The sequence below is a fragment of the Zootoca vivipara genome, chromosome 1 (genome assembly GCF_965207765.1).
Source record: "Zootoca vivipara chromosome 1, rZooViv2.hap1.1, whole genome shotgun sequence".
Taxonomy (NCBI): domain Eukaryota; kingdom Metazoa; phylum Chordata; class Lepidosauria; order Squamata; family Lacertidae; genus Zootoca; species Zootoca vivipara.
In genome coordinates, this window is record NC_142582.1 from 121856230 (window position 1) to 121881233 (window position 25004).

The window sequence follows — 25004 nt, forward strand, 5'->3', positions numbered from 1 at the left end:
GCCTGATCCAGGATGTGAGGGCGACCTGGCTGCGGCATCTGTCACCCCATTGATCGCCAGGGTTGATTCGGCTGATCTGGCTGGCTAGGCGGGTGTCCCCTTTCTCCCTCACCGCTCCATGTGCGTCCCTCCCGAAGCTCTGCGCTTGGTGGAAGAGGACGACCATTCCAGATAGAAGGAGTGTACCGTTCTTCGGTCAAGGAGATACGATCCAGCAGGACTCTTCATATGTGCTTATGATGCTGCTTCTATGGAATCATTGTAACACATGTTTCTACTTTTTAGAATATCTCAGAACTCTTCTTTGTCCCAGGAGGCAATTTCCTAATGTGCTCACATTGTGATTCTCTAAAGCAGTTTAACAATTCTGAAATCAGTTGGGTAACTTTTCTTCGCTACATCTCCTCGCCCAAATAGGTTTGTCTGTGCATTTAATTTCAGCCTGGCATAAAGAAATGAAATTGACTAAGCTTTCCCTCTTTCTAGATCAGTGCCAGCTTAATTATTGCATGTCGGCCTGTGTTGAGGCACAGCACCACTGGCAAAAGGTGACAACCCCCCCCAAAAGCTTTCTAGCATCACTGCCAATATTTTGCACCTGCTGTTTTTTGTGATTACCAGTACCCCAGCCTTCAGTTTATTTGCAATACTATGGCAGAAAGAGAAGAGACAGAGGCTTGATGGGATACAGATGTGGTTGACAGAGAAGCTAAATTCTGTCAACATGTCTTTCAGCATTATTCCAAGGATGCCTAACCTGTTGGTTTTGGTTGGAACATAGGAAACTGTCTTACGCCAAGTCAGGCTGGTCTAGCTCAGCATTGTGTAAGTCAGCCTTTTCTAATTTGGTGCCCTCCAAATGTCTGGGACTTCATCTCCCATTGGCCATGCTGATTGGACCTGTAGTCCAAAAACTCTGGAGGGCACTAGATTGGGGAAGACTGGATGGTAAGTTTGGCTACCTGAAAACATTTTTATACTGAGACTTGCATCCCCTACTTTATGTATGTTTCCCTGGAAGTAACCTGGGTTTATTTAGTTTTATTCATAGCTAACAGTGTTTAAGCTTGTAGTTTAAACCTACATATACTTATTCAGAAGGCTGCAGCAGGACCAGCCACCCCCCCTCTTCCTCCTTCTCCTTCTGGTGACCTGTTCTAGATATGTACAGGAGCCCATGGAAGAAGGCAGGTCAGTTGTCGCAAAACCACGGAGAGCTTCAAGTGTTGGTGTGAACTGAGGCCTTTTGAGCCTTTTTGTCTGCAGTCTACCTCTCCTAGGTTCTGGCCCTTTTTGGAAGATTAGAGTCCCTTAAACAGCCAACCCTCTGGCCTGAATAAGAGCATTTCATGGGCTTCAGACTGGTATGCTCCCCATGCAATTGTACTGGCAAGGTACTGTGGAATTTGGCTGTTCAGACCCAGGGGAAGGAGCCCATGGAAACTGTTTCCATTTCTACGGCTGCCCTGGTGCTATGGCATCTGGTTCATTAGACTCCTATCCACCAGCTTTGGATTCAGTGGACAGACTGAATTCTTATAAGATAACCGATTGCCCTCTTTGAATGATCTCTTTTAATCTTGCCTGCCTCTCTGTGAGGATCAGTGCTAACATACATCATCTCAGATGCTGTATTAAAAAACACATGCAACTACCAAACTAGGTAGGACATATTCTGAAGGAAAACTTGGCAATAACTCTCCTGCAACAACATCCACTCAGAAAATAAGTCCTTCTGGGGTAGTTGATGGCAGACTGCAAAGGGGGAATTGATTGGGGTTGAAAACAAACGAATCTTCAGTTGCTGCAAAAAACATAACTTGGGTGCTGTGATGTTTTTATGACATATGATTGCTTATCTTTTGGCTTAAAAAACAACAACGCCCTGCTGAACTCTTATCTGACAAAAAAGTGTTCGGATGTGTGGTGCTTATTGTGTAGGGAAAGAAGAGTTTGGTGGTGGCTGCTGGTTGTGCACCTCAGTCAGGATACAGGATGGGAAGAGCAGAGGAGTGAGGTTTGCAGAGGCAAAAGGACTAGAAGAAGGGGTGTGTCTGTTGAAGCTTCCTGACGAAACCTTTGTGATATTATCATTCTTTCAATGGATTCTTACAATCATAGCTGCTGTCCAATGGTGATGTGATGGAATACCCGTACTTGAGAGGGTCCTAGCTTTGTTTGCTTGTTTATGAATGATATTAATAACCCTCCTAGTAGCTGTAAAGGCTCTCAGAGTGGCATGCAAAAATCAGTATTTAGTATAGAGCTTCCTCTACATTCTCCTTCAGTTTTTTGGTGGAAGTTTAATCTAACCCAGTTTGATCAACACTCTTCTTTCCCTTTTGATACCATCACACTAGTTGTGTCTACTTCAGTTCACCGTTTCAAAAACTATGGCACAACTAAAGTCCATTTTGTGCTGACAAAATGTAATGCCTCAAGGTGTGCTTGGCATTTTCAGTAGTTGTCATGGTGGTCAGATCCAAAAGAGGACAGAGTTTTCTTGCACCTTTAATTACCAAGTAGTGGAGTGTGTTTCAGTAGCTGTAGGTTGTCATGGAAACTCCTGTTTGCCCAGACTCTTCTTTAGCCAGGAATTTTGCTTGTTACCAAAAAAGTTTGGAAAATAGGTATGGATACCATGTATGGGTTGGGTGTGTTTATACATATTATCCAATGCAACTCTCTGCCAGTCTTTAAGATTATTTTCACACACCATTGTCTGCTAGGCAGAGATGGCGAGCTTTTCCAGAATTAATAATGACTGCTTGGCATTTAGTAATGGGAACTCAAGAGTGACTATTAGTTAAACAGCTGGCATCTGGCTTCCAATGTATAATCACACTTAATTGAATCATTGCCATTTTATTTAATCACTAGTAACTGCATTATAAACTCTGGAGATGATTAGTGGTAAGAGTAACAACATCTGTCTTTTAAAAAGACATGTGAAATATGTGTCATGTTACTGATGCCTAGCAAAGTGGCTTTGCGGAGTCCCCCCAAGGTACACATTAAAAGAATCTTGAATTAACATATTGGAATGCTTCTAAACAATAACTTCTTTATGCCATGCTACTACAAAGTGTTAAGAAACTTCAATCCAGATAGTTTGGAGTACCATATTTTTCCCTGTATAAGACTAGGTCCGTCCCCCCTAAATAGGTTTAAAATTGGGGCTTGTCTTATACACAGGTAGGGCTGAGGGGTGTTTTCTTAATTTGGAGTCTCCCAAAATAGAGTGCATCTTATACATTGGGGGGGGGTCTTATAGATGGAAAAATAGGGACTTTGAGGAATTATAGTAGAGATAGGGGATTATTTGGAGGCAGCGTGCCTCTGTATCCCAATTGCTGGGAATCACAAATGGGGAGACCACTGTTGCACCCATGTCCTGGTTGGCCACTGTGAGAACAGGATGTTAGATGCGATGGGTCTCTGGCCTCAGGGACAGACCTTGGTAATATACCACCCTGTACAAGGCCAACATATGACACCCTCCCCCCAGCTCTTGTGGTGCTGGCTTAAGCCAGGCTTTGGGAAGGAGGTGTGAGGCTCTGGCAGAGCCCTCTCACCTTCCCAAAGCCTAGTAAGTGTTTGCCTGTCTTTGGGAAGGAGGACCCTCGGACCCTGTCAGAGCCTTCATGCTTCCTTTGCGAAGCTGGGGATGTGCTTACTGGGCTTTGAGAAGGCACCGCCCTTGCCTGTGCATCCAGCAAGGCTGTTCTTACATTTGGCTTACTTGTTTTGTAGATTGGGTTGTGATAAGCAGGGCCTGTGCAAGAAATGTGTTGGCTTGTTCAGATCTCCCAACCCTCTAGAGCAGATTCTGAGGGTGTGCCAGGGGGCTGCAGGGGAGAAAAGAGGAGGGGAAGTTGAGGTCTGCCACACTAGCAGAACAACAGCATTAGATAGGACCCTTAATTCTTCATTGGATTGAACTGTAAGAAGATTGTGCGATTGTGCGAAAGGCTTCCTAGAAGAGGTAACTTTTGAACTGGGATTGGTAAGGACACACACTTTCCCTCTCAAATAATATATTTGTTTTTCTTTTCACAGTTAACTGGGAGACCGTTTGGAGGGCCAACACTACCAAGAAATTTGCAATCCACAAAATGAACTTCGACCTGCATGTTGGCCTACTGAGAATCTTCCCAGGGATCACTGCTGAAGCGGTCAGCCTCCCTCCATCTGAGAGCATAATGATAAGAAAAGCTATGATGACACTCATGTGTAGGAGTGTTGATTGCATATAATGAGCAATAAGAAAAGGCAATGGCATTACTGAGCCACTCCCACAATGCCCCTGTGCCACTGCTTTTCTCAGACCTAGTTGCATGTAGTCAACAGTCCCACAATACGTGTTCAGATGTGAGAAAGAAACATCATAGAATACTGTCATGTCCAAAAGTATTCTATGGCGCTCGAGGAGAATGTAATCAAAGATTTTAAAAAACCTAATCTCTTATTATGCTTTTGAATGTTGTATGTTTGAGAAGTGGGGAATGTGCATAATTTTGATCGTTTTCAGGCTGTTGAGATTGGGAAGGGGCAGTTTGCAGAGAAGAAGTAGCAGAGGCGGTTCATTTGCGCTTAGCCCTTCATGCAGCTGGAGTTCCAGACCTGTCTTATCTTAGAAATGTGGGTGTGAGATCCAAATGTGAGAGGAGGCAGAGTTCGTTGGAGAAGAATTGTAGAGGGGAAGTCGAAATCTGGATGAAGTGCTATGATTCTGCATAATTAGAATGGACAGGTTACTTGCATCCTTCTGGCTCGAACCCCCCAATTTTGGCTCCCTATGCCAATCAAGTTGTCCATCCCCTGTATACCACTGCCTATCCATCTTGCTGTTGTACTGCCTATAGTATATACTGGCATTACTTGTCCCCACCCTGTACCCCCTACAGTTATGTCTATGTATACAGCGAAGCTGTTTTGTAAATGTATTGAACACCCCACTCTCAAACTATTTATATAGCACTTTTGCTTAAGAGGACTTGTGATTATTCATACATTTTGGATGGACCATGAAAATAATCAAAGTTCGTACCGCATGCCAGCAGTCAACCTAATAAGAATCTGAACTCCATATTTAAAATATTTGATCAATCTTTCCTTGCATTTAAAAAGATACCAGTAGTATTGTGTAGAAAAGACCATATTTCAATTGTGGTAAACCCTTTAGAACTGTATATATATATTTCTTTCATGCAGGTGAAGGCGTTTCTTCAGAGTCCAATAAAAGGGATTGTGCTTGAGACCTATGGAAGTGGGAATGCCCCCAATAATTGCCCTGCTTTGTTGGAAGAGTTGCAGAAAGCAACCGATCGTGGTGTGGTGATTCTGAATTGCACCCAGTGTCTGCGAGGAAGTGTTTCTTTAGTCTATGAAACAGGAAAGGTGAGACATATTCTATACTTTAAACCAGCTTTCCCCAAGCTGGTGCCCTCCAAATGCAACTCCCATCACCCCTGACCATTGGCTTGCTCACTGTGACTGATGGGAGTTGTGATCCAAAACAGCTTGGGGAAAGCTGTTTTGAGCTATGCCATTGCATTCAGGCTCGCTCAATTTTGGGTTGGGAAGGAATGTTCATCTAGGTATCGGTAAGATTAAAAATGAAGGTTTTGGCAGGTGAAAGGGGGTGGAGGCAGTGGGTGCTGTTTGTGGTATTTTTTAATACAATTTGGCTTTCTTCAGTGCACCTGTTGTCTCACTTGTGCCATTTTGTGTTCTGGGTTATGCAGAGCAATCTGTATGGAGGCTGGTGGATGGCTTTTATATTGTGGTGTTTGTGTGTTGGCCTATAGACCCCAATGCTGTGACTTAAAGGTATGAGATATATTGATGGAATTAGTAGGAACTAAAGAACTTTGGTCAGGAGACACCAACGGTCAATTAGTCTCTCCCAATTGCCACCCAAAGGAAGACTTTCATACAGCAGTCCATGTCACCACCACTATAGCAGCCAATGTTACTGGAAAGAACTGAATAGGTTCTGGTACAGAACTCAAAAGCTAGTGTAGACATCTTGGATCAAACTGTCTTTCCCATGAATTTCCTCGGTGGCCTTTTTGCAAAGCTCCCCTACCTCAGTCCTGTTTTGATTTGTCATCTTGATTCAAAGTGGCACCTGGCAACCAAGCATTGGCAGAGGTTGCTGCCGCCACCTTGGGAACCCTACTGCCAAATTTGGCAACAATATCTTAAGAGACAACCAAACCTATGCCCCCAAATGGGCAAAGTCATGCAAAAGTGATGTTTTGGACTGCCATCTTGATTCAAAATGGCACACGGTATCCAAACAGTGATGAAGTCCACTGCCCCTAACTCAGGAACCCTTGTGCTGAGTTTTGGCAATGATACCTCAAGACGTGGCCAAACCTATGCCCACAAAATGGGCAAAGTCACACCAAAGTCATGTTTGATTCAAAATGTCAGCCTGCCTCAAAATGTTGATGATGACTGCTGTCCCACCTCAGGGTTTGGCAATGATACACCGAGAAGCGAACAAACCTATAGAGAACAGATGGAAAAACAAATAGACAAACCACTTTCCATACCATAATATATCATAGATAAAAGAACTTTTGAGCCTTGTCTGATATTCATTCACCCCCCTGCCCTCACTCTCGCCATACTTCCTCCCAGTGATCACACTTATATGATATATTGTGGTTACTTTGATAGTTTCTCAGTAGATGCTCTGGTGTGTCCACCCTGCCTTGAAATCCCAAACAAGGACAAAACTGTGCAGGAAAGTAGGAACGTTCCCTTTAGTAAAACCTGTGGGGATCGTTGATTCAGGAAATCTGCTTCTTTTCCAGTATGGAATGGCAGAGTACTGGCCAGATTCAAAACCTTTAATTTTTATCTGTCCAAGCCCTCATCAAGATAGTTCATTCCTGTGTCACTCCTAGATGCAAGATCAATTGTAATGGATATTTCCTGGCTTTTACCATGTTGACAACTTCTGGACAAATTTGGTAGTTATATGCCTAGCATATACAAGATGATGGTGTCTCTATCTGATTATGGTTGTGCCATTTTTAAGGGTGTGTGTGCCTGGAACTGGGGACCACCAGAGTGATGAATGAATCAGAGGTTTTCAATATGAAGATGGCTAAGAAATCCCCGCACACAGCTTTAGATGCTCGCCCCTCCCAAAGACTTGATAGTAAACTGAGTAAATCTCGATGAGATATTTGCCAAAGGTTCAAAGTGGGTGGCAGAATTAAAAGCCCAACCTTGATATGATTAGATGAGTTGGAGATAAATCAAATTTTAAGTGGTGGTGCCAAGTGTCTGGCATTGGAGTTTTTTATTGCTATTTTTAATGCTGTTTTGTTTTCTGTTTTGCCCCAAAGTTAACCAAGCCCTTCCCCCAGTCTACTACTTGTAAGTTAGGCTTGCAATCTACCACTTTCAGTGCCAAGTACAAAGCTAGACCTGTTGTTTCCCTTTCCCATTTAATTAAAAGGCCTGGTTAATGTGCACATATTGGTAATTATTACTTCATTATATTATACTGCTGAACTGCTTGATATTTTTTAAACTGGCTGGGCTTTTTCTAGAAATGTTTTAGCTAAGAGGTTTGCTCTAGGAAAATAGTTGAATCTGCCACTGCAATAATAAAAAAAGAAATAATGTAAGAACTGTTAAAGAGACATCTTCGGTGCAGTTTGAAGTTGTTCCCTCTGGAAATGTGAAACTGGCCTATGGGAGCAACTACAAACACACTGATCTAATCTAAAAAAAATCCCTTCAGTAGCACCTTAAAGACCAACTAAGTTTTTATTTTGGTATGAGCTTTCGTGTGCATGCACACTTCTTCAGATACCTAGTTGATATCGGTATCTGAAGAAGTGTGCATGCACACGAAAGCTCATACCAAAATAAAAACTTAGTTGGTCTTTAAGGTGCTACTGAAGGGATTTTTTTTATTTTACTTCGATCCAGACCAACACGGCTACCTACCTGTAACCTGATCTAATCTAGTATGTGTACTCTAGAGATTACAGGTTAAGAGGCTTGCTTTCAGAGCTCCCCAGGATGTCTGTGACAGCTCAAGAAACTCAGTTCTGGACTCTGTACCAGAGCATGCCTGTTCCAGATATGGGTATCAACTACAGTACTGAGGAACATGCAGAGGAACAGTTCACACATAACAGCAGCCAGCCCAGTTTTACCATTGGGTTTACTGTACATTAAACAAAGAGCAACAGCCAATGTCAGCTACCTGACAATTATACCTGTGTGATATAAACATTTTTCACATTCCCACTATTTTTAGGTATGTTTTAAATTTAAAACATACTAGGTTTGTGGCTAAGATAGGTAACCTCTCAAGAAAGAATTAGAATTAACTTGGATCCCCTTATTTGATGAACGTAAGAACTATTGGACATTTAGCACTGAAAACAATAAACGTGATTCTGTGAGCTAACTTGGATGGCTTTAAAAGATTAGACAAATTCAGGGAGGAGAGGACCATTTATTCTTCTGTTGGAAGCCGCCCAGAGTGGCTGGGGAAACCCAGCCAGATGGGTGGGCTATAGCTATAAATAAATAAATAAATAAGTAAATAAATAAATAAATAAATAAATAAATAAATAAATATTATTGATGGCTACTAGCCATGATGCCTATGCTCTATCTCAGGCATGGCCAAACTTGGCCCTCCAGATGTTTTGGGACTACAATTCCCATCATCCCTGACCACTGGTCCTGTTAGCTAGGGATCATGGGAGTTGTAGTCCCAAAACATCCAGAGGGCCAAGTTTGGCCATGCCTACTCTACCTTCACAGTTGGAGGCAGTTAATGATTTCTGAATACCAGTTGCTGGAAACCACAAGGGGAGAGAGTGCTCTTGTGCTCAGGTTCTGCTTGCGGGTTTCCCACAGGCATCTGATTGGCCACTGTGAGAACAGGGTGCCTGACTAGATGGGCCATTGGCTGGATCCAGCATGCTTTCATTTATTCTTATGTGAGCAAGATAGTATCAGTGACCACAAACAAAGCACTTTATTAGCCACCAAGGCAACATTACAATCTAATATAAAAGGAACAAAAAGATTTAATTATCTGACTTGCAGTAATAGATTTTACCTCTGAGAACCTCATATATTTGGAGCACTCAGCACTTTGTAAATAATAACAGATAACTATTAGAATAATTATGGGATGTATGCAGTTGTGGTTTTACACTAGCAGAAAGCACTTCTATTCAGACAAGACTCTGGTGACCTGCTTTGTGATACCATTGCAACCCCCTGCTCCTGGTCCCCCCAACCCTCAGCACAAACTTGCAATATCTCACCAGGCACTGGCATGCAACCCAGGTAAGGGAGGCAGCAGTGGTGGCAGCAGGAGGGTGCCATGCCATGTTCCCATTCTGCTTCCGGTGGTGAAACGGGACACATCAGAACTATGGGATATGATGCCGAAGTATAGAGAGTTAGGGGAAACTGGGTACCCTTCCCTGTACTAGTGGAAACCATTTTGCAATATGCATACTTTACAAAACAGCATACTCATCAAACCTTTTCTTCATTGACTACAGACCCTTATGGATGCAGGTGTAATTCCAGGGGGAGATATGACACCTGAAGCTGCTCTTACCAAGCTGGCCTATGTCCTGAGCAAACCTGGTACCTTGGCTGAGAAGAGAGAGGTAAAATATCTTTGACTTCAGATTTTTTTTAAAAAGTCTAGTAGTCCTTTTCTCAAGTTGTGGCTTTCTGAGCCTTCCTTCCCCTTGACACACATAGGCCTGGACTCGATGGGCCTTTGGTCTGCTTAATCCTAGAATTGTTGAGTTGGAAAGGGACCTCGAGGATCATGTAGTCCAACTCCCTGCAATGCAGGAATCTCAGCTAGAGCATCCATGACAGATGGCCACCCAACCTCTGGTTAAGAAGGGCTTTTCTTTTGGTCAGAGCCCACAAACTTCCCACTCCATCCCAACTACCAGTAGGTTCAAAGGACTGCTGTCTATATGTAATATTAAACTGCAAAAATTAAACATATATAAATAGTTTGTGCCCTGCTTGCTTATTTTTATACGTCACAATAACCAGGGACTGAACTGCAGCTGAAGAACCATCACATCTGGTTCATGGAGAGGGGAGGGAGAGAAACTGCTTGTTGTTCTGCCATATGGGGGAATGCCCCTGTACAGCAAATCAGAGTCTCACCTCCCATGGAAAGGAGAAGTGAAACGACGCTCCCACACCTACAGTGTTTTCTTTCACTACTTCTCTTTTTAAGACATGCCTAAACAATGCTAAAGTTGAGGGCAGCCTTCCTTCCCACAGCACTCCTTTCTTTCTTTAACTGTGCACAGCCATGTTTCCAGATAGTTATCACAGTCATCTATATTCCCAGACTCTCTCTTTTTCTCTGTAATTATGAAGCAATTCTACATTGCAGAAGAGCTAGGCCACAATTCAATGAAATCATTTATGTGCAACAAGTGCTACAGTGCTTCTATTTTTTTCTCTCTCCCCCATTTCTGGAATCTCTTCTCTTGCACAGCATCAGAACTTTTTTCTGCCCTCCCCTCTCCCGAATATCCCAGAGAATTGCAGTTCTGTGAGGGGGTCTCAAACAGTTCATCCTCAGCAGCCTTATAAAATACATGGATTCTTTGGGGATCTACAACAACTGCTCATACCGTTTCCCAACTTCACAGTATCCAATCTCTAATATGACTTATAGGCTGGGTAACTGAAATCCCCTGGTCTTACGAGGTATTGTAACAAAACCAGAGTTTGGATTCTAGACTGACCAGTACCATATGAGAGTCGAGAGCCTCTCTCTCTCTCTTGATCCACTGACTTTGTTGGTTTGGCTGAAGGGACTTACATATCACATGCTAGTTTATATATGTAGAGACCTCCTAAGGCTTTCTTTCTAGAGGGACTTTCTTTCTAGAGTTTTTCCAATCCCACTTCAAACATTTTTTTAAATAATCCAGCGTTTTGAAGTTATTTTTACATGATCCAAGGACCTGGTTCTCATGTCCCATTAAACTGGGCTCATGTTGAAGTTGCATGCATTATGTCTTTATTTCATTTTTACTATATCTGAGATCTTTTTAATTACCTGTCTGTCTTCTACACTGGAAATAATAATAATAATAATAATAATAATAATAATAATAATAATAATAATTTATTTCCCCAGCCACTCTGGGCGGCTTCCAACAAAATATTAAAATACAATGGTCTGTTAAATATTAAAAGCTTCCCTAAACAGGGCTGCCTTCAGATGTCTTCTAAAAGTCTGATAAATGTTCTTCTCTTTGACATCTGTTGGGAGGGAGTTCCACAGGGCGGGTGCCACTACCGAGAAGGCCCTCTGCCTGGTTCCCTGTAACTTGGCTTCTCGCAGTGAGGTAAAGACTGTCAGTTATGCAGATGGACAACCAAACGTGTAGAGATTGGGAACAGGACCTGCTGTTACAATCCTTCCCCTCCAAACCAAACACGCATACACATTCACCTCTGACTTGGTTCCCAGACTGCTCACTTACTTCTTTTTTCTCCTGAAGATGGTGAAGGAGAATCTGAGAGGAGAAATGACTGTTGTGCCCATTGGAACAAAGATCACCCTCAAAGATAGCAAGTTTATTCAAGAGATTGCAAAATACCTGTTTATCAGCTGCAAGGAGGTACTTACTCAAATGACACCTGTTAAAGCAGAAAGCCCATTGCATAATAACTAGCACCTGGGACCATCTAATAAAGCTGATTGTTGGAAGCTACAGGACAAACAGAAGAAAGAAATACTCCTTTAAAAGAGGTTTTGACAAAGTAATGGAGGGTGTTAAGGCTGTCATTGGCTACTTGTCATGATGACTGTGCTCTACCTTCATTGTTGGATGCAGGATGGTTCTAAATAGTATTTTGGGGAAACACAAGTGGGAAGAATCCTATTGCACGTATGTCTTGCTTGCAGGCTTCCCATAGGCATTTGGGCAAGATGCTGGGCTAGATAGCCTTTGACTTGCTCCAGCATGACTCTTCTTATGTTTTTTTTTTTAAAAAAAGACAGCAAAGTATAGAATGCTATACATTTATGCAGTTTGTATGATAAATTTTCTGGGAGCACAAAGCACTTTAAAGCAACTTCAACCCCCTTCCCTCAACAATTCTTGCATCCTGGATTGCTTTGTATCAGAACTGAAGACCAGATGCACTTAACGAGGTCGATACAGACCAAGCAAGCCACAAGCAAGCCACACTATTATATCCAGGCACGATGGGATGGGATTATGGGAAATGTGTAGATGTGTGTTAAACTAGGCTATTTTAATTTCTCAGGAGCTAGCAGCTGTTAGAGATGCTTTGACTCCTCCTTTGGCCTGTGCAGCGGCAAAAAATGGTGACATCGATGCCCTAAAAGCCTTACAGAATATGGTAAGACCCTCTTTTTTATAGTGATTTTCATGTGATCATTTGCACCCTGAACAGGAGAAAGCCTCACACGCTATGGTCATCTCAAATGCATTTTTGTTGTGGGTGCAGGTATAACTCCATGACATTCAGGCTCTATAGTTATGAGGGGAAAATTAAAAATCCAGGGCAGTCTTTCAGCAGGGAAAAACAATTACAGTACAGTGGTACCTCTACTTACGAATGACTCTACTTACGAAATATTCTACTTACAAGTAGAAAAAATTGGGGCGCGCTTACAAATTTCTTCGACATCCGAAGGGCTCTCGCCGCCGCCGCCAGCGCTCCTGCCACCGTGCTGGGCCAAATTGGGCCCTTGCCGCTGCCGCGCTCAGCCGGCTCCCGCCGGATCTGACTCTTGCCACTGCCAGCGCTCCTGCCCCCCCCCCCGCTGTTCAGCCTACGGCCGAATTGGGCCCTCACCACCGCTACACTCAGACGGCTCCCGCCTGATCCGGCCCTCGCCGCCGCCACCAGCACTCCTGCCACCCCCGCTGGGCCAAATTGAGCCCTTGCCGTTGCCGCCAGCGCTCCCGCCACCCCGCTGGGCCGAATCGGGCCCTCGCCGCTGCCGCCACCGCTCCCGCCACCCCGCTGTTTGGCCTACGGCCAGATCGGGCCCTCGCCACCGCCGCCTGCACTCCCTGCACTGAAAGGTAATGTTGCTGTGCAGTTTGCATGCCTTTAAAGTGCACTTTAAAGTCTTTTTTCTAGGCTCTGGAACGAATTAATCCGTTTCCAATGCATTCCTTTGGGAAACCGTGATTTGACTTACGAATTTTTCTACATACGAATGTGCATTCGGAACGGATTCAATTTGTAAGTAGAGGTACCACTGTAGATTAGAGCTAGAGTCAGATCAGAATGACTGCTGGCCTTTATATTTTCAAAAGGGAAGCAACCATCGCTTCTGTTACCAGTGTAGTCCTTTGTTTATTTGTTCAGAAGTAGTTCTTGTACCAATCAATGAGGCTTACATGCCCTTAGGTGTGCAGCCTAAGCCTGCATAATACCTTCTTCACTAAGCATGGCAAATGAATTATATTAATATACTGACTGCTCCAGTAGGTCTGATGCTGTGGTGCTATATGTTTTTGTGCCTCCCCAAATTTGTCCATTTATTTATTTTTAATAATAATTTAAGGGTGGTATTCAACTTTTACTTAAAGGAAGTCCATTGAAATTAAAGTTAATCAATTGATTTCATTGGATCTGTTTTGAGTAAAAGGTAGTTGAATACCACCCCAATTTTTTTTAATTAACTGGAAGGAATTCAACATCACACTCTTCTGATTGGGCAAGCATTTTGGGTTGCAAGAAGGAACAATTCCCCCTTCCCCTGCTGCTGTTCAGTGGCTTCTCTTGACCTCTCCAAGCCAATGGTGGAGGGGGCGAAGCACGGGGGGGGGCTGTTGCGAGGGGCGAGTGGAAGTCCTTGTGCAGGGCTTCTACTGATGAGACTAGTTAGCTGAATCCTGCCCCCCCTTTACTGACTTCTCCAATAAGTACAGTGGTGCCAATGTTTTTTTGGTGGCTACCACTCCCTGCCCAAATTTGCCTGTTAAAAACAAGTAATTAAAAAATAGGAGGTTTTGCCATTCCTGTGGGTCACCTGCCGTAACTCTGTGATGCCAAAAGTTTTTGTGATTCTCCCAAGACCCTCAAAATGCAGCCACAGCCATTTTTACACTTCAGCCATACCATGCAGCCTCTGAAGGGTTGATGATGGGTCAATGTGGCTCTTATACTGAAAAGGTTAGCCATCCCTGTTATAAGGTCCCTGGTTGGGGGGGGGGGGTCAACCTGATCATTGCTGTGTGCCTCAGCTGTCCCGGATTGGCCCACAGAAAGAAGCCTCAAGAGAGTGTTCTCCATTAATTGAAGGGTTCATATTAAAAATAGTAAGAAAGCCAGTTTCTTGGCTGAAAAACTGGGAAATGATAAACTGGGCCTGTTGCTGAGACCTTTGTTAGATGGATGAATTATTATTATTTAAATACACTCCTTTAAATAAACTTGTCATAGGGTGGCAACTTGAGCTCTGAGGATTATGATGGTCGTACACCTCTTCACGTTGCATCCTGTGAAGGTAATTTGGAGATAGTCAGACATCTGCTGGAGTCTGGGGCAACTGTCTACGCCAAAGACCGATTTGGAGCTACTCCACTGCTGAATGCTATCAAGTTCAGGTATTTATTTACTTCAATTTACAGTGCCCCCCCTAAAAATGTTTAGGGGTACTCTCATTCCATCTGAGACTCAGGAAACTCCGTGACAGGAAATGAGGCCGCCATTGGGGGTAGCAACGGAACTGATGATTCACCATGCTATTCAATGGTACTGACAATTCACAGTGCTAAAGAAGAATTTTTTTTATAAAAAAAAGTTTTAGTTTCTTCTCCCGTTAATTCACAAAATGTTTAGGGGTATGCGTACCCCCAGAAAAAAAAGCACTGGCAATCAGAAAACCCCAAAAGCCCAGAAATGGGCCACCCCAAGGGTGGATTGGGGATGAGCCTGCCTGGGATTCAGCTGCTCTCACAGCTGGAAGAAGAAGAAGAAGAAGAAGAAGAAGAAGAAGAAGAAGAAGAAGAAGAAGAAGAAGAAGAAGAAGAAGAAGAGGAGGAGGAGTAGTAGTTTGGATTTTATATCCTGCTTTATCACTACCCGAAGGAGTCTCAATGCGGCTAACATTCTCCTTTCCCTTCCTCCCCCACAACAAACACTCTGTGAGGTGAGTGGGGCTGAGAGACTTCAAAGAAGTGTGACTAGCCCAAGGTCACCCAGCAGCTGCATGTGGATGCAGATCTGTTCTTTGTTGGAGGAAAACCTCTGACCATTGAGTAGGCTAAATATCTCTTGCTGAACGTCTGTCAGGGTTAAAAATACTGCTATGTTCCTGAAAATATGTTGAATGTATATAAAAATATTTATATGTGTGGTATTTACTATCTAGTATCATATGCAGACTACAGGTATTCTCTTCTTTCAAGATGCCTCTTTCAGGCTTTCCTGGAAGTATTTTAGAAAAATGCAAGTAGTATCTCTAAATATAGGACCTCTCTTGGCGGCTTTGAGTGGCTCACTGCACTCTACTCATGTTCTGTCCCTTTCCATGTCCCCCAGAATCTGTTCCCCATTCCTTTCTCTAGTACCGGTATATCCTATGCATTTTATTCTCCTCCTAATTCTTGCCAAGAAGTTTAAAATTCTGCAGATACACGCATCTATGAGAATCAGTTATGAGAAATAATTACATCTTTGCAAAGTTTACTTGCTACACAGATATGGAAAGTGTTTGGAGGAAATCTAAAAACTAATTCAAAATAAATAGCTACATTTTAGGCTAGCAAGCTTATCAGCTGCATCTTCCCCATAACTACAGGATTCATAGGAAGCAAACTTTTCTCCTTAAGAGTCCTTTAAGAAGTCTTTGGTGCCATAGTAGTTCTTCTGGCCAGGTTTCCACACTCTTGACATGTATTTTGCATTGCAGATGGGTCATTAACAGTGCAAACCTATACAACCTATGAAGCGAGTACCTTTGAATTCAGTCCTATACACCCAGGTAATAGGATGTATAGAATTGCAACCAAAGTCAGTTGGCATGCTTTCTTAATAGGCGTTATGACAATCTTGTTAGCTAGCCAAGCTGTTCAGATACAGGAAAATTTGCCAAGAATCTCTTAAAATTCTCTAGGAGCAAGTTAAACAGACTTACTGCTGAACAGAGATGGCCCTTGTCCAGCACACCTATGCAAAATATTCCTGCAAACAGCTACTGGGGACTCTTGATCTTTTTAAAGCTGCTGAAAGGCAGGTTGGAAGAGAATGAAGCCGGGTTTTAGTTCAAGCTTATGCTGCTGTCAGGTTGAGAGAAGGACCTGAATCAGTTATCAGTTTGCAGGGGCTGTAATGATAGCTTCAGGCCTACTCTGCCTGCAAACTTTACTGCTAAGCTTAAGGTGGAATTGGATGGTTGAAAACCTATAGAATCAGTTAGATGCTACTTTTGCAGTTGGAACTAGATTGTGGAATTAATTGTACAAAAAAGGGGAAATCAAGCTTTAATAATATTTTAACACTTACCAATACAAGTACATATAGCTGGTATTGGAGGAAGAAACATGGTGGTTATTGCAATCCAGCTCTCTCTCCTGAAGCAATACCCGCTTATATGTAAATATTCTAAACATGCTATGGAGCCAGTTACATAAAAAAAAATAAGCCCTGGCTACAGGGGCGTACCCAGGATCAAACCTAGGGGGGGCAAGGGGGGCCAAGGCATGGGAGGGGAGGGGCACAAACCTTTGACCCGGTGGTTGCCTTGCATCACTTTACCGGTGCTCTTGCGCACACACACTTCTGACCCGGCAGTTGCTTCCTCCTGAGAACCTGGGGAAAGGTGCACAGGGAGGACGCCAGGATAATTTGGAGTGGGGGCTTTGCAGGGAGGAGGAAGAGAAGCAGCTCCCCTCTCGCCCCCTACTTTCCTCCCAGCATAGCTCCGCTGGAGTTTCCTGCCAGTCAGCCCCGAAGCAGTGCATTTCCAGACAGAAGTTTCCGAGCTCTCTCCTCCCCAACCCCACATCCCGTCCCAGAAGGAAGTGCAGTTCAGCATTCCCGCCCGCCGTGCCGTACCCTCCAGCTTCCCGTCGCGCTCTCTGGTTCCCCGCCGTGCTTGGCCTTGCCGAAGGGCGCAACGGGGAGCTGGAGGAAGGGCGCGGGGCGGCGCGGTGGGTGGGAATGCCGAACTCGCACTCTGTCGGGCTGTGCTCCGCCTCTGCCCACCAGCCCCGCCGGCAGCGCCGCTTTCGCCCACGGCTGCGCCGGCCCTGCTTCTAGGGGGGCAGCTGCCCCTCCTGCCCCACGCTGGGTACGTCCATGCCTGGCTATATTATAATGTCCAAGATACTGCTTTTCTCCAAGGTATTGTAGTATTCTTTGCCTCTAATATGACATCATCCATATATCGGTAGCTGTAGTGATAACTACAAAGTTGCTCTCAAAGTATTTACTCTCTGAAGCCCTAAAGCAATCAGTTCTGAAGCATATCTTGAAGTATTTATATAAACAGTCCCGTGGAATGAAGTAAGTGCATTTTTCCACAAACAATTTCTTAGTGTCCTGATGAGATCTGATAGCAGTTTAGGAACAACTGCATCCAACTGGAAGCATGACAGTGGAACCAATTCAGAAGAAGATATTTAACAGTATATAATGCCAAAGAGCAGTTCACAAAGTTTGAAATGTTGGAACATTGTATGCGTGGTACAGTGCAGGCTTGCAAATGTGTGCTGTTGCATCTAAAATATAATAGATATATTTTGTGTCCAATTTCCACAAACCATTTCCTCACAACAAATGAAAAAAGTGGAAAGATTGTGGGAACTATGTGTATACCTGAGACATTTTTTTTTGGGGGGGGGGTATGCGTAAGAGGCAGCGTGCACAGGCATGGGACATGCAATGTTGCAATCTTTCCAGATTTCCAACTGAGGAATGAGAGCTCTATCTTGTCCTGGCTCTTTACAATCCTAGTCCTCGAAGACTCTGTGGTGCTTCCATCTTTTGAAGTCTGTGTTGTCTGGGGCGTGATAGGTCAGTTCATTGCTTTTTGCAGGAGAACCAAGGAGCCAAAGGAATGAAGCCATTCAGGTTTTGGAGTGGGTTACAGCTGCATTTCTTTAAATGGCAGGTGGGAAATGTGGTTGTGACCCCTCCCCCCCACCTCTAATACGTCACTCAGATTCTTCAGGCCCAGTACAGGTGGGGCCATGAAAAAAGCATTTGCTGGATTAAAAGATGTTGGTTTTAGGACGTCTTATGCCCTCTGAGTCTGATCATAACATAATAACTAGAATCATGCTTAGCAAAAATCATGCTTAGCAAGTATAAAGTGCTTTAGTAGAGTGGTTCCTGGTTCAATCCCTGGCATCTCCAGTTAGAACATAAGGTATATGCACCAGGTATGTGGTCCATCTAGTTCAGCATCCTCTTCTCACAGTGGCCATGGGAATCCCACAAGCAAGACCTGTGTGAAATAGCACTCTCCCCTCCAGTCTCCAGAAAGTGCTACGGCAGTGGAATTTGCTACCAAGGAGTGTGGTGGAGTCTCCTTCTTTGGAGGTCTTTAAGCAGAGGCTTGACAGCCATATGTCAAGAATGCTTTGATGGTGTTTCCTGCTTGGCAGGGGGTTGGACTGGATGGCCCTTGTGGTCTCTTCCAACTCTGTGATTCTATGATTCTATGGTATTCAGGAGCATACTGCCTCTGATTGCAGATAGTGAGACTGAGAGAGACCTCTGCCAGAAACCTTGGAAAGCTGCTGCCTGAAAGTTGACAATAGTGGGCTTGATAGGCCAATGGTCTGATTTGGTATAAAGCAGTTCCATATGTGCATAGGTAGGCCAGTCTTTATTTATTATCTCTCACTCTTCTCAGAGTTGTTTCCACCAACCTCCCATCCAGGCACTAAGCCAGAGCATTCGCCATTGGCATCAGACCAGTTACTGCAGTCTCATATATCACAACTGAAAGTTGAGGCTGGGAATATCTTGAAATTATGATTGAGGTAGTCCAGAACAAGTTAACTGCACTTGTCTAATTTAAATCAGTGTGTGTGTGTGTGTGTGTGTGTGTGTGTGTGTGTTAAATAAGTTCCATTGTTTTAAAAAGGCTCCTAGCATTTATGCCATAAATGCTAATTGGCTGCCATTTGTTTTCAGGTTCAATTCATAGTGCTCATTTTGGCTTATGAAGCCTGATGTAGCTCAGGACCACAATACAACCAAGGTCACCTCCTTACATTAGAACCTGCCTTACCTTTATGATTGCCACCTGAGGCACTTCTCTCTGACTTTCTCCAAGAGAAATGCAGAGTGTGCCAGCAAGGGGATAGGCCTTTTTAGTGGTAGCCCCCACCTCTAATAATCTCCCCAAGGAGTTCTGCATGGTGCCTATGTTATTAGCTTTTCAATGCCAGGCAAGGACAGTTTTGTTCTCTCGGACTTTTGGTTCTTAAAGTGATGTGATTTTTAGTCTGTTTCGGTGTTCATCTTTTAGTTGGATGGGGATATGTATGTATGTATGTATGTATGTATGTATGTATGTATGTATGTATGTATGTATGTATAACCCTGCAGTTCAGAGCTGCTTGGGTTATGTTGCATTGTGGAATTAAAAAGTAAATACAGCACTTGCTGCCACCTGAAAGGGAGAAAAATGTACTTGATGATGTTGCTGTGTCTCAAGAACCCTTGTCATGAAATATTTAAGATAACGAGCAAACGAATGAGGTCTCTAATTGCAGTAGCAGTTAATAATATATCTCATGGAATGAATTATTGTGAAATCGTTTTTTTCAGAGAGGGACATTGCTTGGTAGTATGATTTAATATTTATTTTCCACTTATCGACAGAAGCAAAAAGAAAAGAAGAAGAAAAAGACTTTTTGGAAAGTCTTACTCTTCATATGTGATAATGTAGTATTATCTTAGTCATATCTGCCAACCCGTCTGCAAGTTTGTATGTTTCATTTCCCTTGAAGCAAACAATAGGGAGCAGTTTCTAGCTCACATATCCTACATGCTACTTCTGAATTTATTGGTTAGGCATCAGGGTAGTTTAAAGCCTTTTTGCTTCTTGAAAAGTCTGAATGTGATATTGTAATGTGCTTACACACAGGCATAGGATATAACACAGTAATTGTGCAAGAGGATCCCTTGTTCTCTTTCCCCAGGGAGTTGGGCCCATCTTGTTTACTGGGTGCAGCCATTGCTGACGATAATCCTGTTCTAGCACAGCAGCAGCCAAATCTCTACATGGCTGCTCGCACTGAGCAAAGGGCTGTTTTGATTGATAGGGAACCATGAAAAGGGGACTTAAGTTATGGTCAGCTCTGTTTGTCCCATGTTTAAGACCACTGGCCACCAATTTGAGTGTTGGTGCAGCCATATGCCAACTAGGAGTGTTGTAGCAAAGAGAGTTTCCCCTTCTTCTTTTACTCCCTGAAAATGCCCACTTGACTCACAGACTGAGAAGAATTTTGTGAATCTCCTCCCATATCTCCTCTTGATCTATGAGTTTTCCAGGGCCATTCCATTGGCCACCCTCTGCTGTAGACAACGTGCTTGGAATCTAACACTTGATACAGCTAAATATTACACTTGGAGAAGATTTGGCATGGTTTGTCTCTACTTATGCCTGAATGATGGGCACATTGCACTGACCACAGATTCACAAATGTGCCTGAGTTTGATTGACAAGTAGGTATTGATATAAATCTTTCTTATATCATGTTATTTGTCACCAGTGTGACTTACAGGTCCCCTCTGCAGAGAAAAATCAATATGGGAAATGGTTCTCAGATCCAGTTTATCAAAGAGTTGTTTACACGTTAGCATGCTACATATATTTCTATTAAGGTACTAGTGTGGTTAATAATAAGTTCGTCCACTTTCTTAAAGGCACCACGATGTGATCCGCTTGCTGCGCACAACAGGAGCTCACCTTTCAAGCCAAGAGCTTGTGAATGTTGGAACAGAACTCTGCAGGTATGAAAAATTCATTTTTAAATGTCTTCAGATAACATAGCACTGTGACTATAAACCAGTTGACACATGGAATGACATCACTTAATTTGTCTACACTCATTTACTGTACATTTGATGACTAGCAGATGAATGAAGTGATTTGAAAGTTCTTTATTACATTTATATCCCCACAACAACCTTGTGAGGTAGGGCTAGATTGAGAGGGACTGACTGGCCCAAGGTCACCCCATGAGCATCAAGGCTGATTCGAGATTCAAACTCTGGTCTGGCAGGTCCTAGTCCTGCCTTCTAACCACTACAGATTTTATATCTGTGATTGCCCATTCACACAGCACTTGCCATGTCATTGCTTACTACTGTAGTCATCAAGAGAATAACAGATATGTAAACCAGGACTTTGTTCACCATTGTATAAAGGTGGCAGTGGAATGATTAAGGATAGTTGGTTAACTACATAGTTGCCAAGTTCGCCCTTTTTTTAAGGGAAATTCCATTATGCTGAATAGGCTTCCTTGCGAGAAAAGGGAAAACTTGGCAGCTATGGTTAACTATTAAGATTGGTTTGTAAGGGAATACAAATTTCAGCCATTTCGAGTTTGGTTTTTGTCATAAAATTTGGGTTGCAAAATGGTTGCTGTTTTGCTTTTAAGGCTCTCAAGCATTGGAGTGTGAAATGTTCACAATCACAGGAAAGTTAAAAGTTCAAGGGTAGATATTTTGTTTAGGAAGTTTTGTACCAGATGTTGTGCACATGAGGGTCAAAAAGTTCATTCTAGGATTCTGGCAATTAAAGAGAAGTAATTGTTAACCAAACTCTCCTCATTTTGTGATTGACTGAAAGGTTGAGAGGAAGGGGGAGGGAAAATATTTTATATAAGCCACAGTTAATCAGAATGTTGTGAAGTCAGGCTTGGAATCTGCTATGTCAAATCTTACCCACCTGCCAGGATTATTAAAGTAGGCGGTTAATCCACTCCCCTTACGTTTTTTTCACAAATAAATTGACCCAACTCTTAGCTTCTTCTGCCCTCTGAAGGACTTGTTAAACTGGTTGGCCATACAGAACAGCAAAATGCTTTGAGACTTTCAAGAACAACCAGAAAAATAAATCCACGTATGATGCAATTTTGTACCAAGGTGTTTTGTTAGTTCATATATTTTGTTGTTTCTCCATGGCTTCTTTTAAAAATTAACTATTTTAAAAGATTGGAATGGATTTTTGGAGCTCTTCGTTGAATAACCAGGTTTCATATCACAGAAGAATATATAACAGAAATATACCAATCCATTCTAAAAATGACTCTGCAAGTTCTTATTTGACCAGAGATTATGTTTGATCGACATCTCTGTTACTGTAACTAGTAAAAAATGAGGTGAGCCTTGACCCTTTCATATTTGGTTGCTGCCCCAAAGGGGAAAAAATGCAAGGGGATGTTGGAGGGAGGGGGAAAGAAGCAACCAAATTCCCTTTTTCTTTCTATCTCTGCCCCCCCCTCCTATATATCAAAATGCCAGTTAATGAAATCCAAGGATGCTTTCCTTCAAGCCTGTTATCATACCCCATCTCCAGGCTAAAATGCTGTTCAATTCTGATCACAGCTGTCGGGAAAAATTATGATTCCGACAGAACTTTGACCATGCCTCTAATACCTGATTATCCTTCTGGAGAAATAAAATATGGAGTGGGGTTTTTATGATCTTAATCTGTCATCTGTCCCAGCGGTTACGGAGACTGCATAAAGAGGCATGGCCAGGCCAGCTAATAGGAACCGTATCCTTGAATGTGCTCGAGGCAGAATTATCTTCCTCTCACTCGAAATCACTACCCTGCTTATCAAGGCTCTTCACCAACAGAGAAGCATAATCTCTTCACTATCTGGGTGACACTTTTCAGCTATAAACATCTCAATCTCCCACAGAGGCTTAATATGCTCCTTGTGAGGAGTTCAGGTAAAAGGATATACAACAGCTTCAGGGTGGCAGTGGTGGTGGGGAGATGAGAAAAGGCACCTTTGCCGCTTAGGATGGGCCTGTGCAACTTGCAACCTACCACATCACCAGTCATGTATTGTGGTTTGCAAGGTGCTTGACAACCCATTCAATTTTGCATTCTAATAATAATAATAATAATAATAATAATAATTTATTATTTATACCCCGCCCATCTGGCTAGTTTTCCCCAGCCACTCTGGGCAGCTTCCAACAGAAGAATAAAATAATTGATTAAAGATTAAAAGCCTCCCTAAACAGGGCTGCCTTCAGATGTCTTCTAAAAATCTGGTAGCTGTTTTTCTCTTTGACATCTGATGGGAGGGCATTCCACAGGGCGGCGCCACTACCGAGAAAGCCGCTTCCGCGCCTGCGACGGAAGCGGCGTTGTGGGCCGACCGACTGCACCACCGCGTAGGGGCTGCGAGTTCAGCCCCTACGCGATGGTGGCTTCCCGCCTGCGTCATCCCCGACCAGCCAATGAGAATGGTCGGGGCGGAGCCAGCAGTTTTAAAGCTCCCCGCAGGCGGGAAGCCGACCTCTTTTCTCCCTCGTTCGCCGGAGCGAACAGTTCACCGCTTTTGCGACCCGTTTTTCCTCGTCGTTCTCCACTTTCTGCTCTTGCCGTTTTGTTCCTCGGTTCGCCTTCCTACCTTACTTTTCAAGCGGACAGCCACAGAGAGCAAAGGGAACCCGGGATCGTGGGCGGCTAGGACCAGCGCTACCGCTCATCAGCTGTGCGGCGGGACCGATCGCCAGCTGTTTTTGCAACAAATAGCGGGAGACCGCCAGCCTTTGCTAGTGTCCGCGGCTCCAGCAGGGTTCTGGAGCGCTGCAGCCTCCTCAAGCTTCTCACGACGAAGAGGGTGTTCGGGGCCGATCGCCAGCTGTTTTCGCCAATAAATAGCGTGGGAGCGTCAGCCTTTGCCAGGGTCCGCGGCTCCAGCAGCGTTTCGAAGCGCTGCAGCCCCCTCCAGCTTCCCACGACAAAGAGGGTGTTCGGGACTGATCGCCAGCTGCTTCTTGTCACCAAATTGCTAGGGTCCGCGGCTCTGGCAGCATTTCAGAGCGCTGCAGCCTCCTCCAGCGAGTTCACCGACCTTCTCAGGTTCTCTGCCTTCATCGCCTGCGGTCTGGGTTGCAGAGTCGAGGCGGCTGCCTCCTCTCCCCACTCTATGTAAAGGGACCAACGCGAAGCCGGGTGAGCAACTTCTGATTTCGATCCCCCTACCTCCCCTATAGCATAAACATTAGCATCTTCCCTTTGCTGACCCTTAGCAGAGGGAGCTTCATTGCAGCAGCTAATTTATAATTTCCAGCGTACTTTGTTCTCCCCCCCTGGTTGCTCCTATTGGGCTGAGAGCTCATTTGGAGGCAGTCAGTGACCACGTGGTGTACAGCGGCCATTTTAAGAGGGTCTCTCTGATCAGCGTCATATACCAGGCGGCCATCTTGTGTGTGGCTTTGTGCATCTACTAGCGGCCATCTTGTGTGTGGCTTTGTGCTTCTACTAGCGGCCATCTTGTGTGTGGCTTTGTGCATCTACTAGCGGCCATCTTGTGTGTGGCTTTGTGCATCTACTAGCGGCCATCTTGTGTGTGGCTTTGTGCATATACTAGCGGCCATCTTGTGAGTGGCCTTGTGCATCTACTAGCGGCCGCCATTTTGAGAAGGTCAAAAAATTTCTGCTTTAGGCTCTGCAATTGTTTCCAGCAGCCACCTAAAACAATTAAAAGCCCTCAGGCTGCGTTACTGTGGTGCCAAGTGGGACATTACATACTGTTAATTCCAAAGGGTTTGCTTTTGCCAAAGTTTTTTCCTTGATTTATTGTGGTGCCTAGTGGTCATCCAGTCCAACCCCCCGCCAAGCATTAGCTGAGTGCTGGCCAGTAGCGTATCTAAGAACAACTAATTAGGATCATAGAATCATAGAGTTGGAAGAGACCACAAGGGCCATCCAGTAGATTATAATAGCAATAAACCGGTAACTTTACAATTAT

General features: G+C 43.8%; 1 protein-coding gene across 1 annotated transcript in view; it reads left to right on the forward strand.

Annotated features, from left to right (window-relative positions):
• The window catches only part of ASPG (asparaginase), a 63070-nt gene that overhangs the window by 21032 nt on the left and 17034 nt on the right, over positions 1-25004 (forward strand). The window contains exons 7-13 of the mRNA XM_035105031.3: positions 4060-4175; positions 5215-5400; positions 9564-9674; positions 11556-11675; positions 12328-12423; positions 14485-14648; positions 20929-21015. Coding sequence (XP_034960922.2) covers positions 4060-4175; positions 5215-5400; positions 9564-9674; positions 11556-11675; positions 12328-12423; positions 14485-14648; positions 20929-21015 — 880 coding nt within the window. The remainder of the gene's footprint in view (positions 1-4059; positions 4176-5214; positions 5401-9563; positions 9675-11555; positions 11676-12327; positions 12424-14484; positions 14649-20928; positions 21016-25004) is intronic.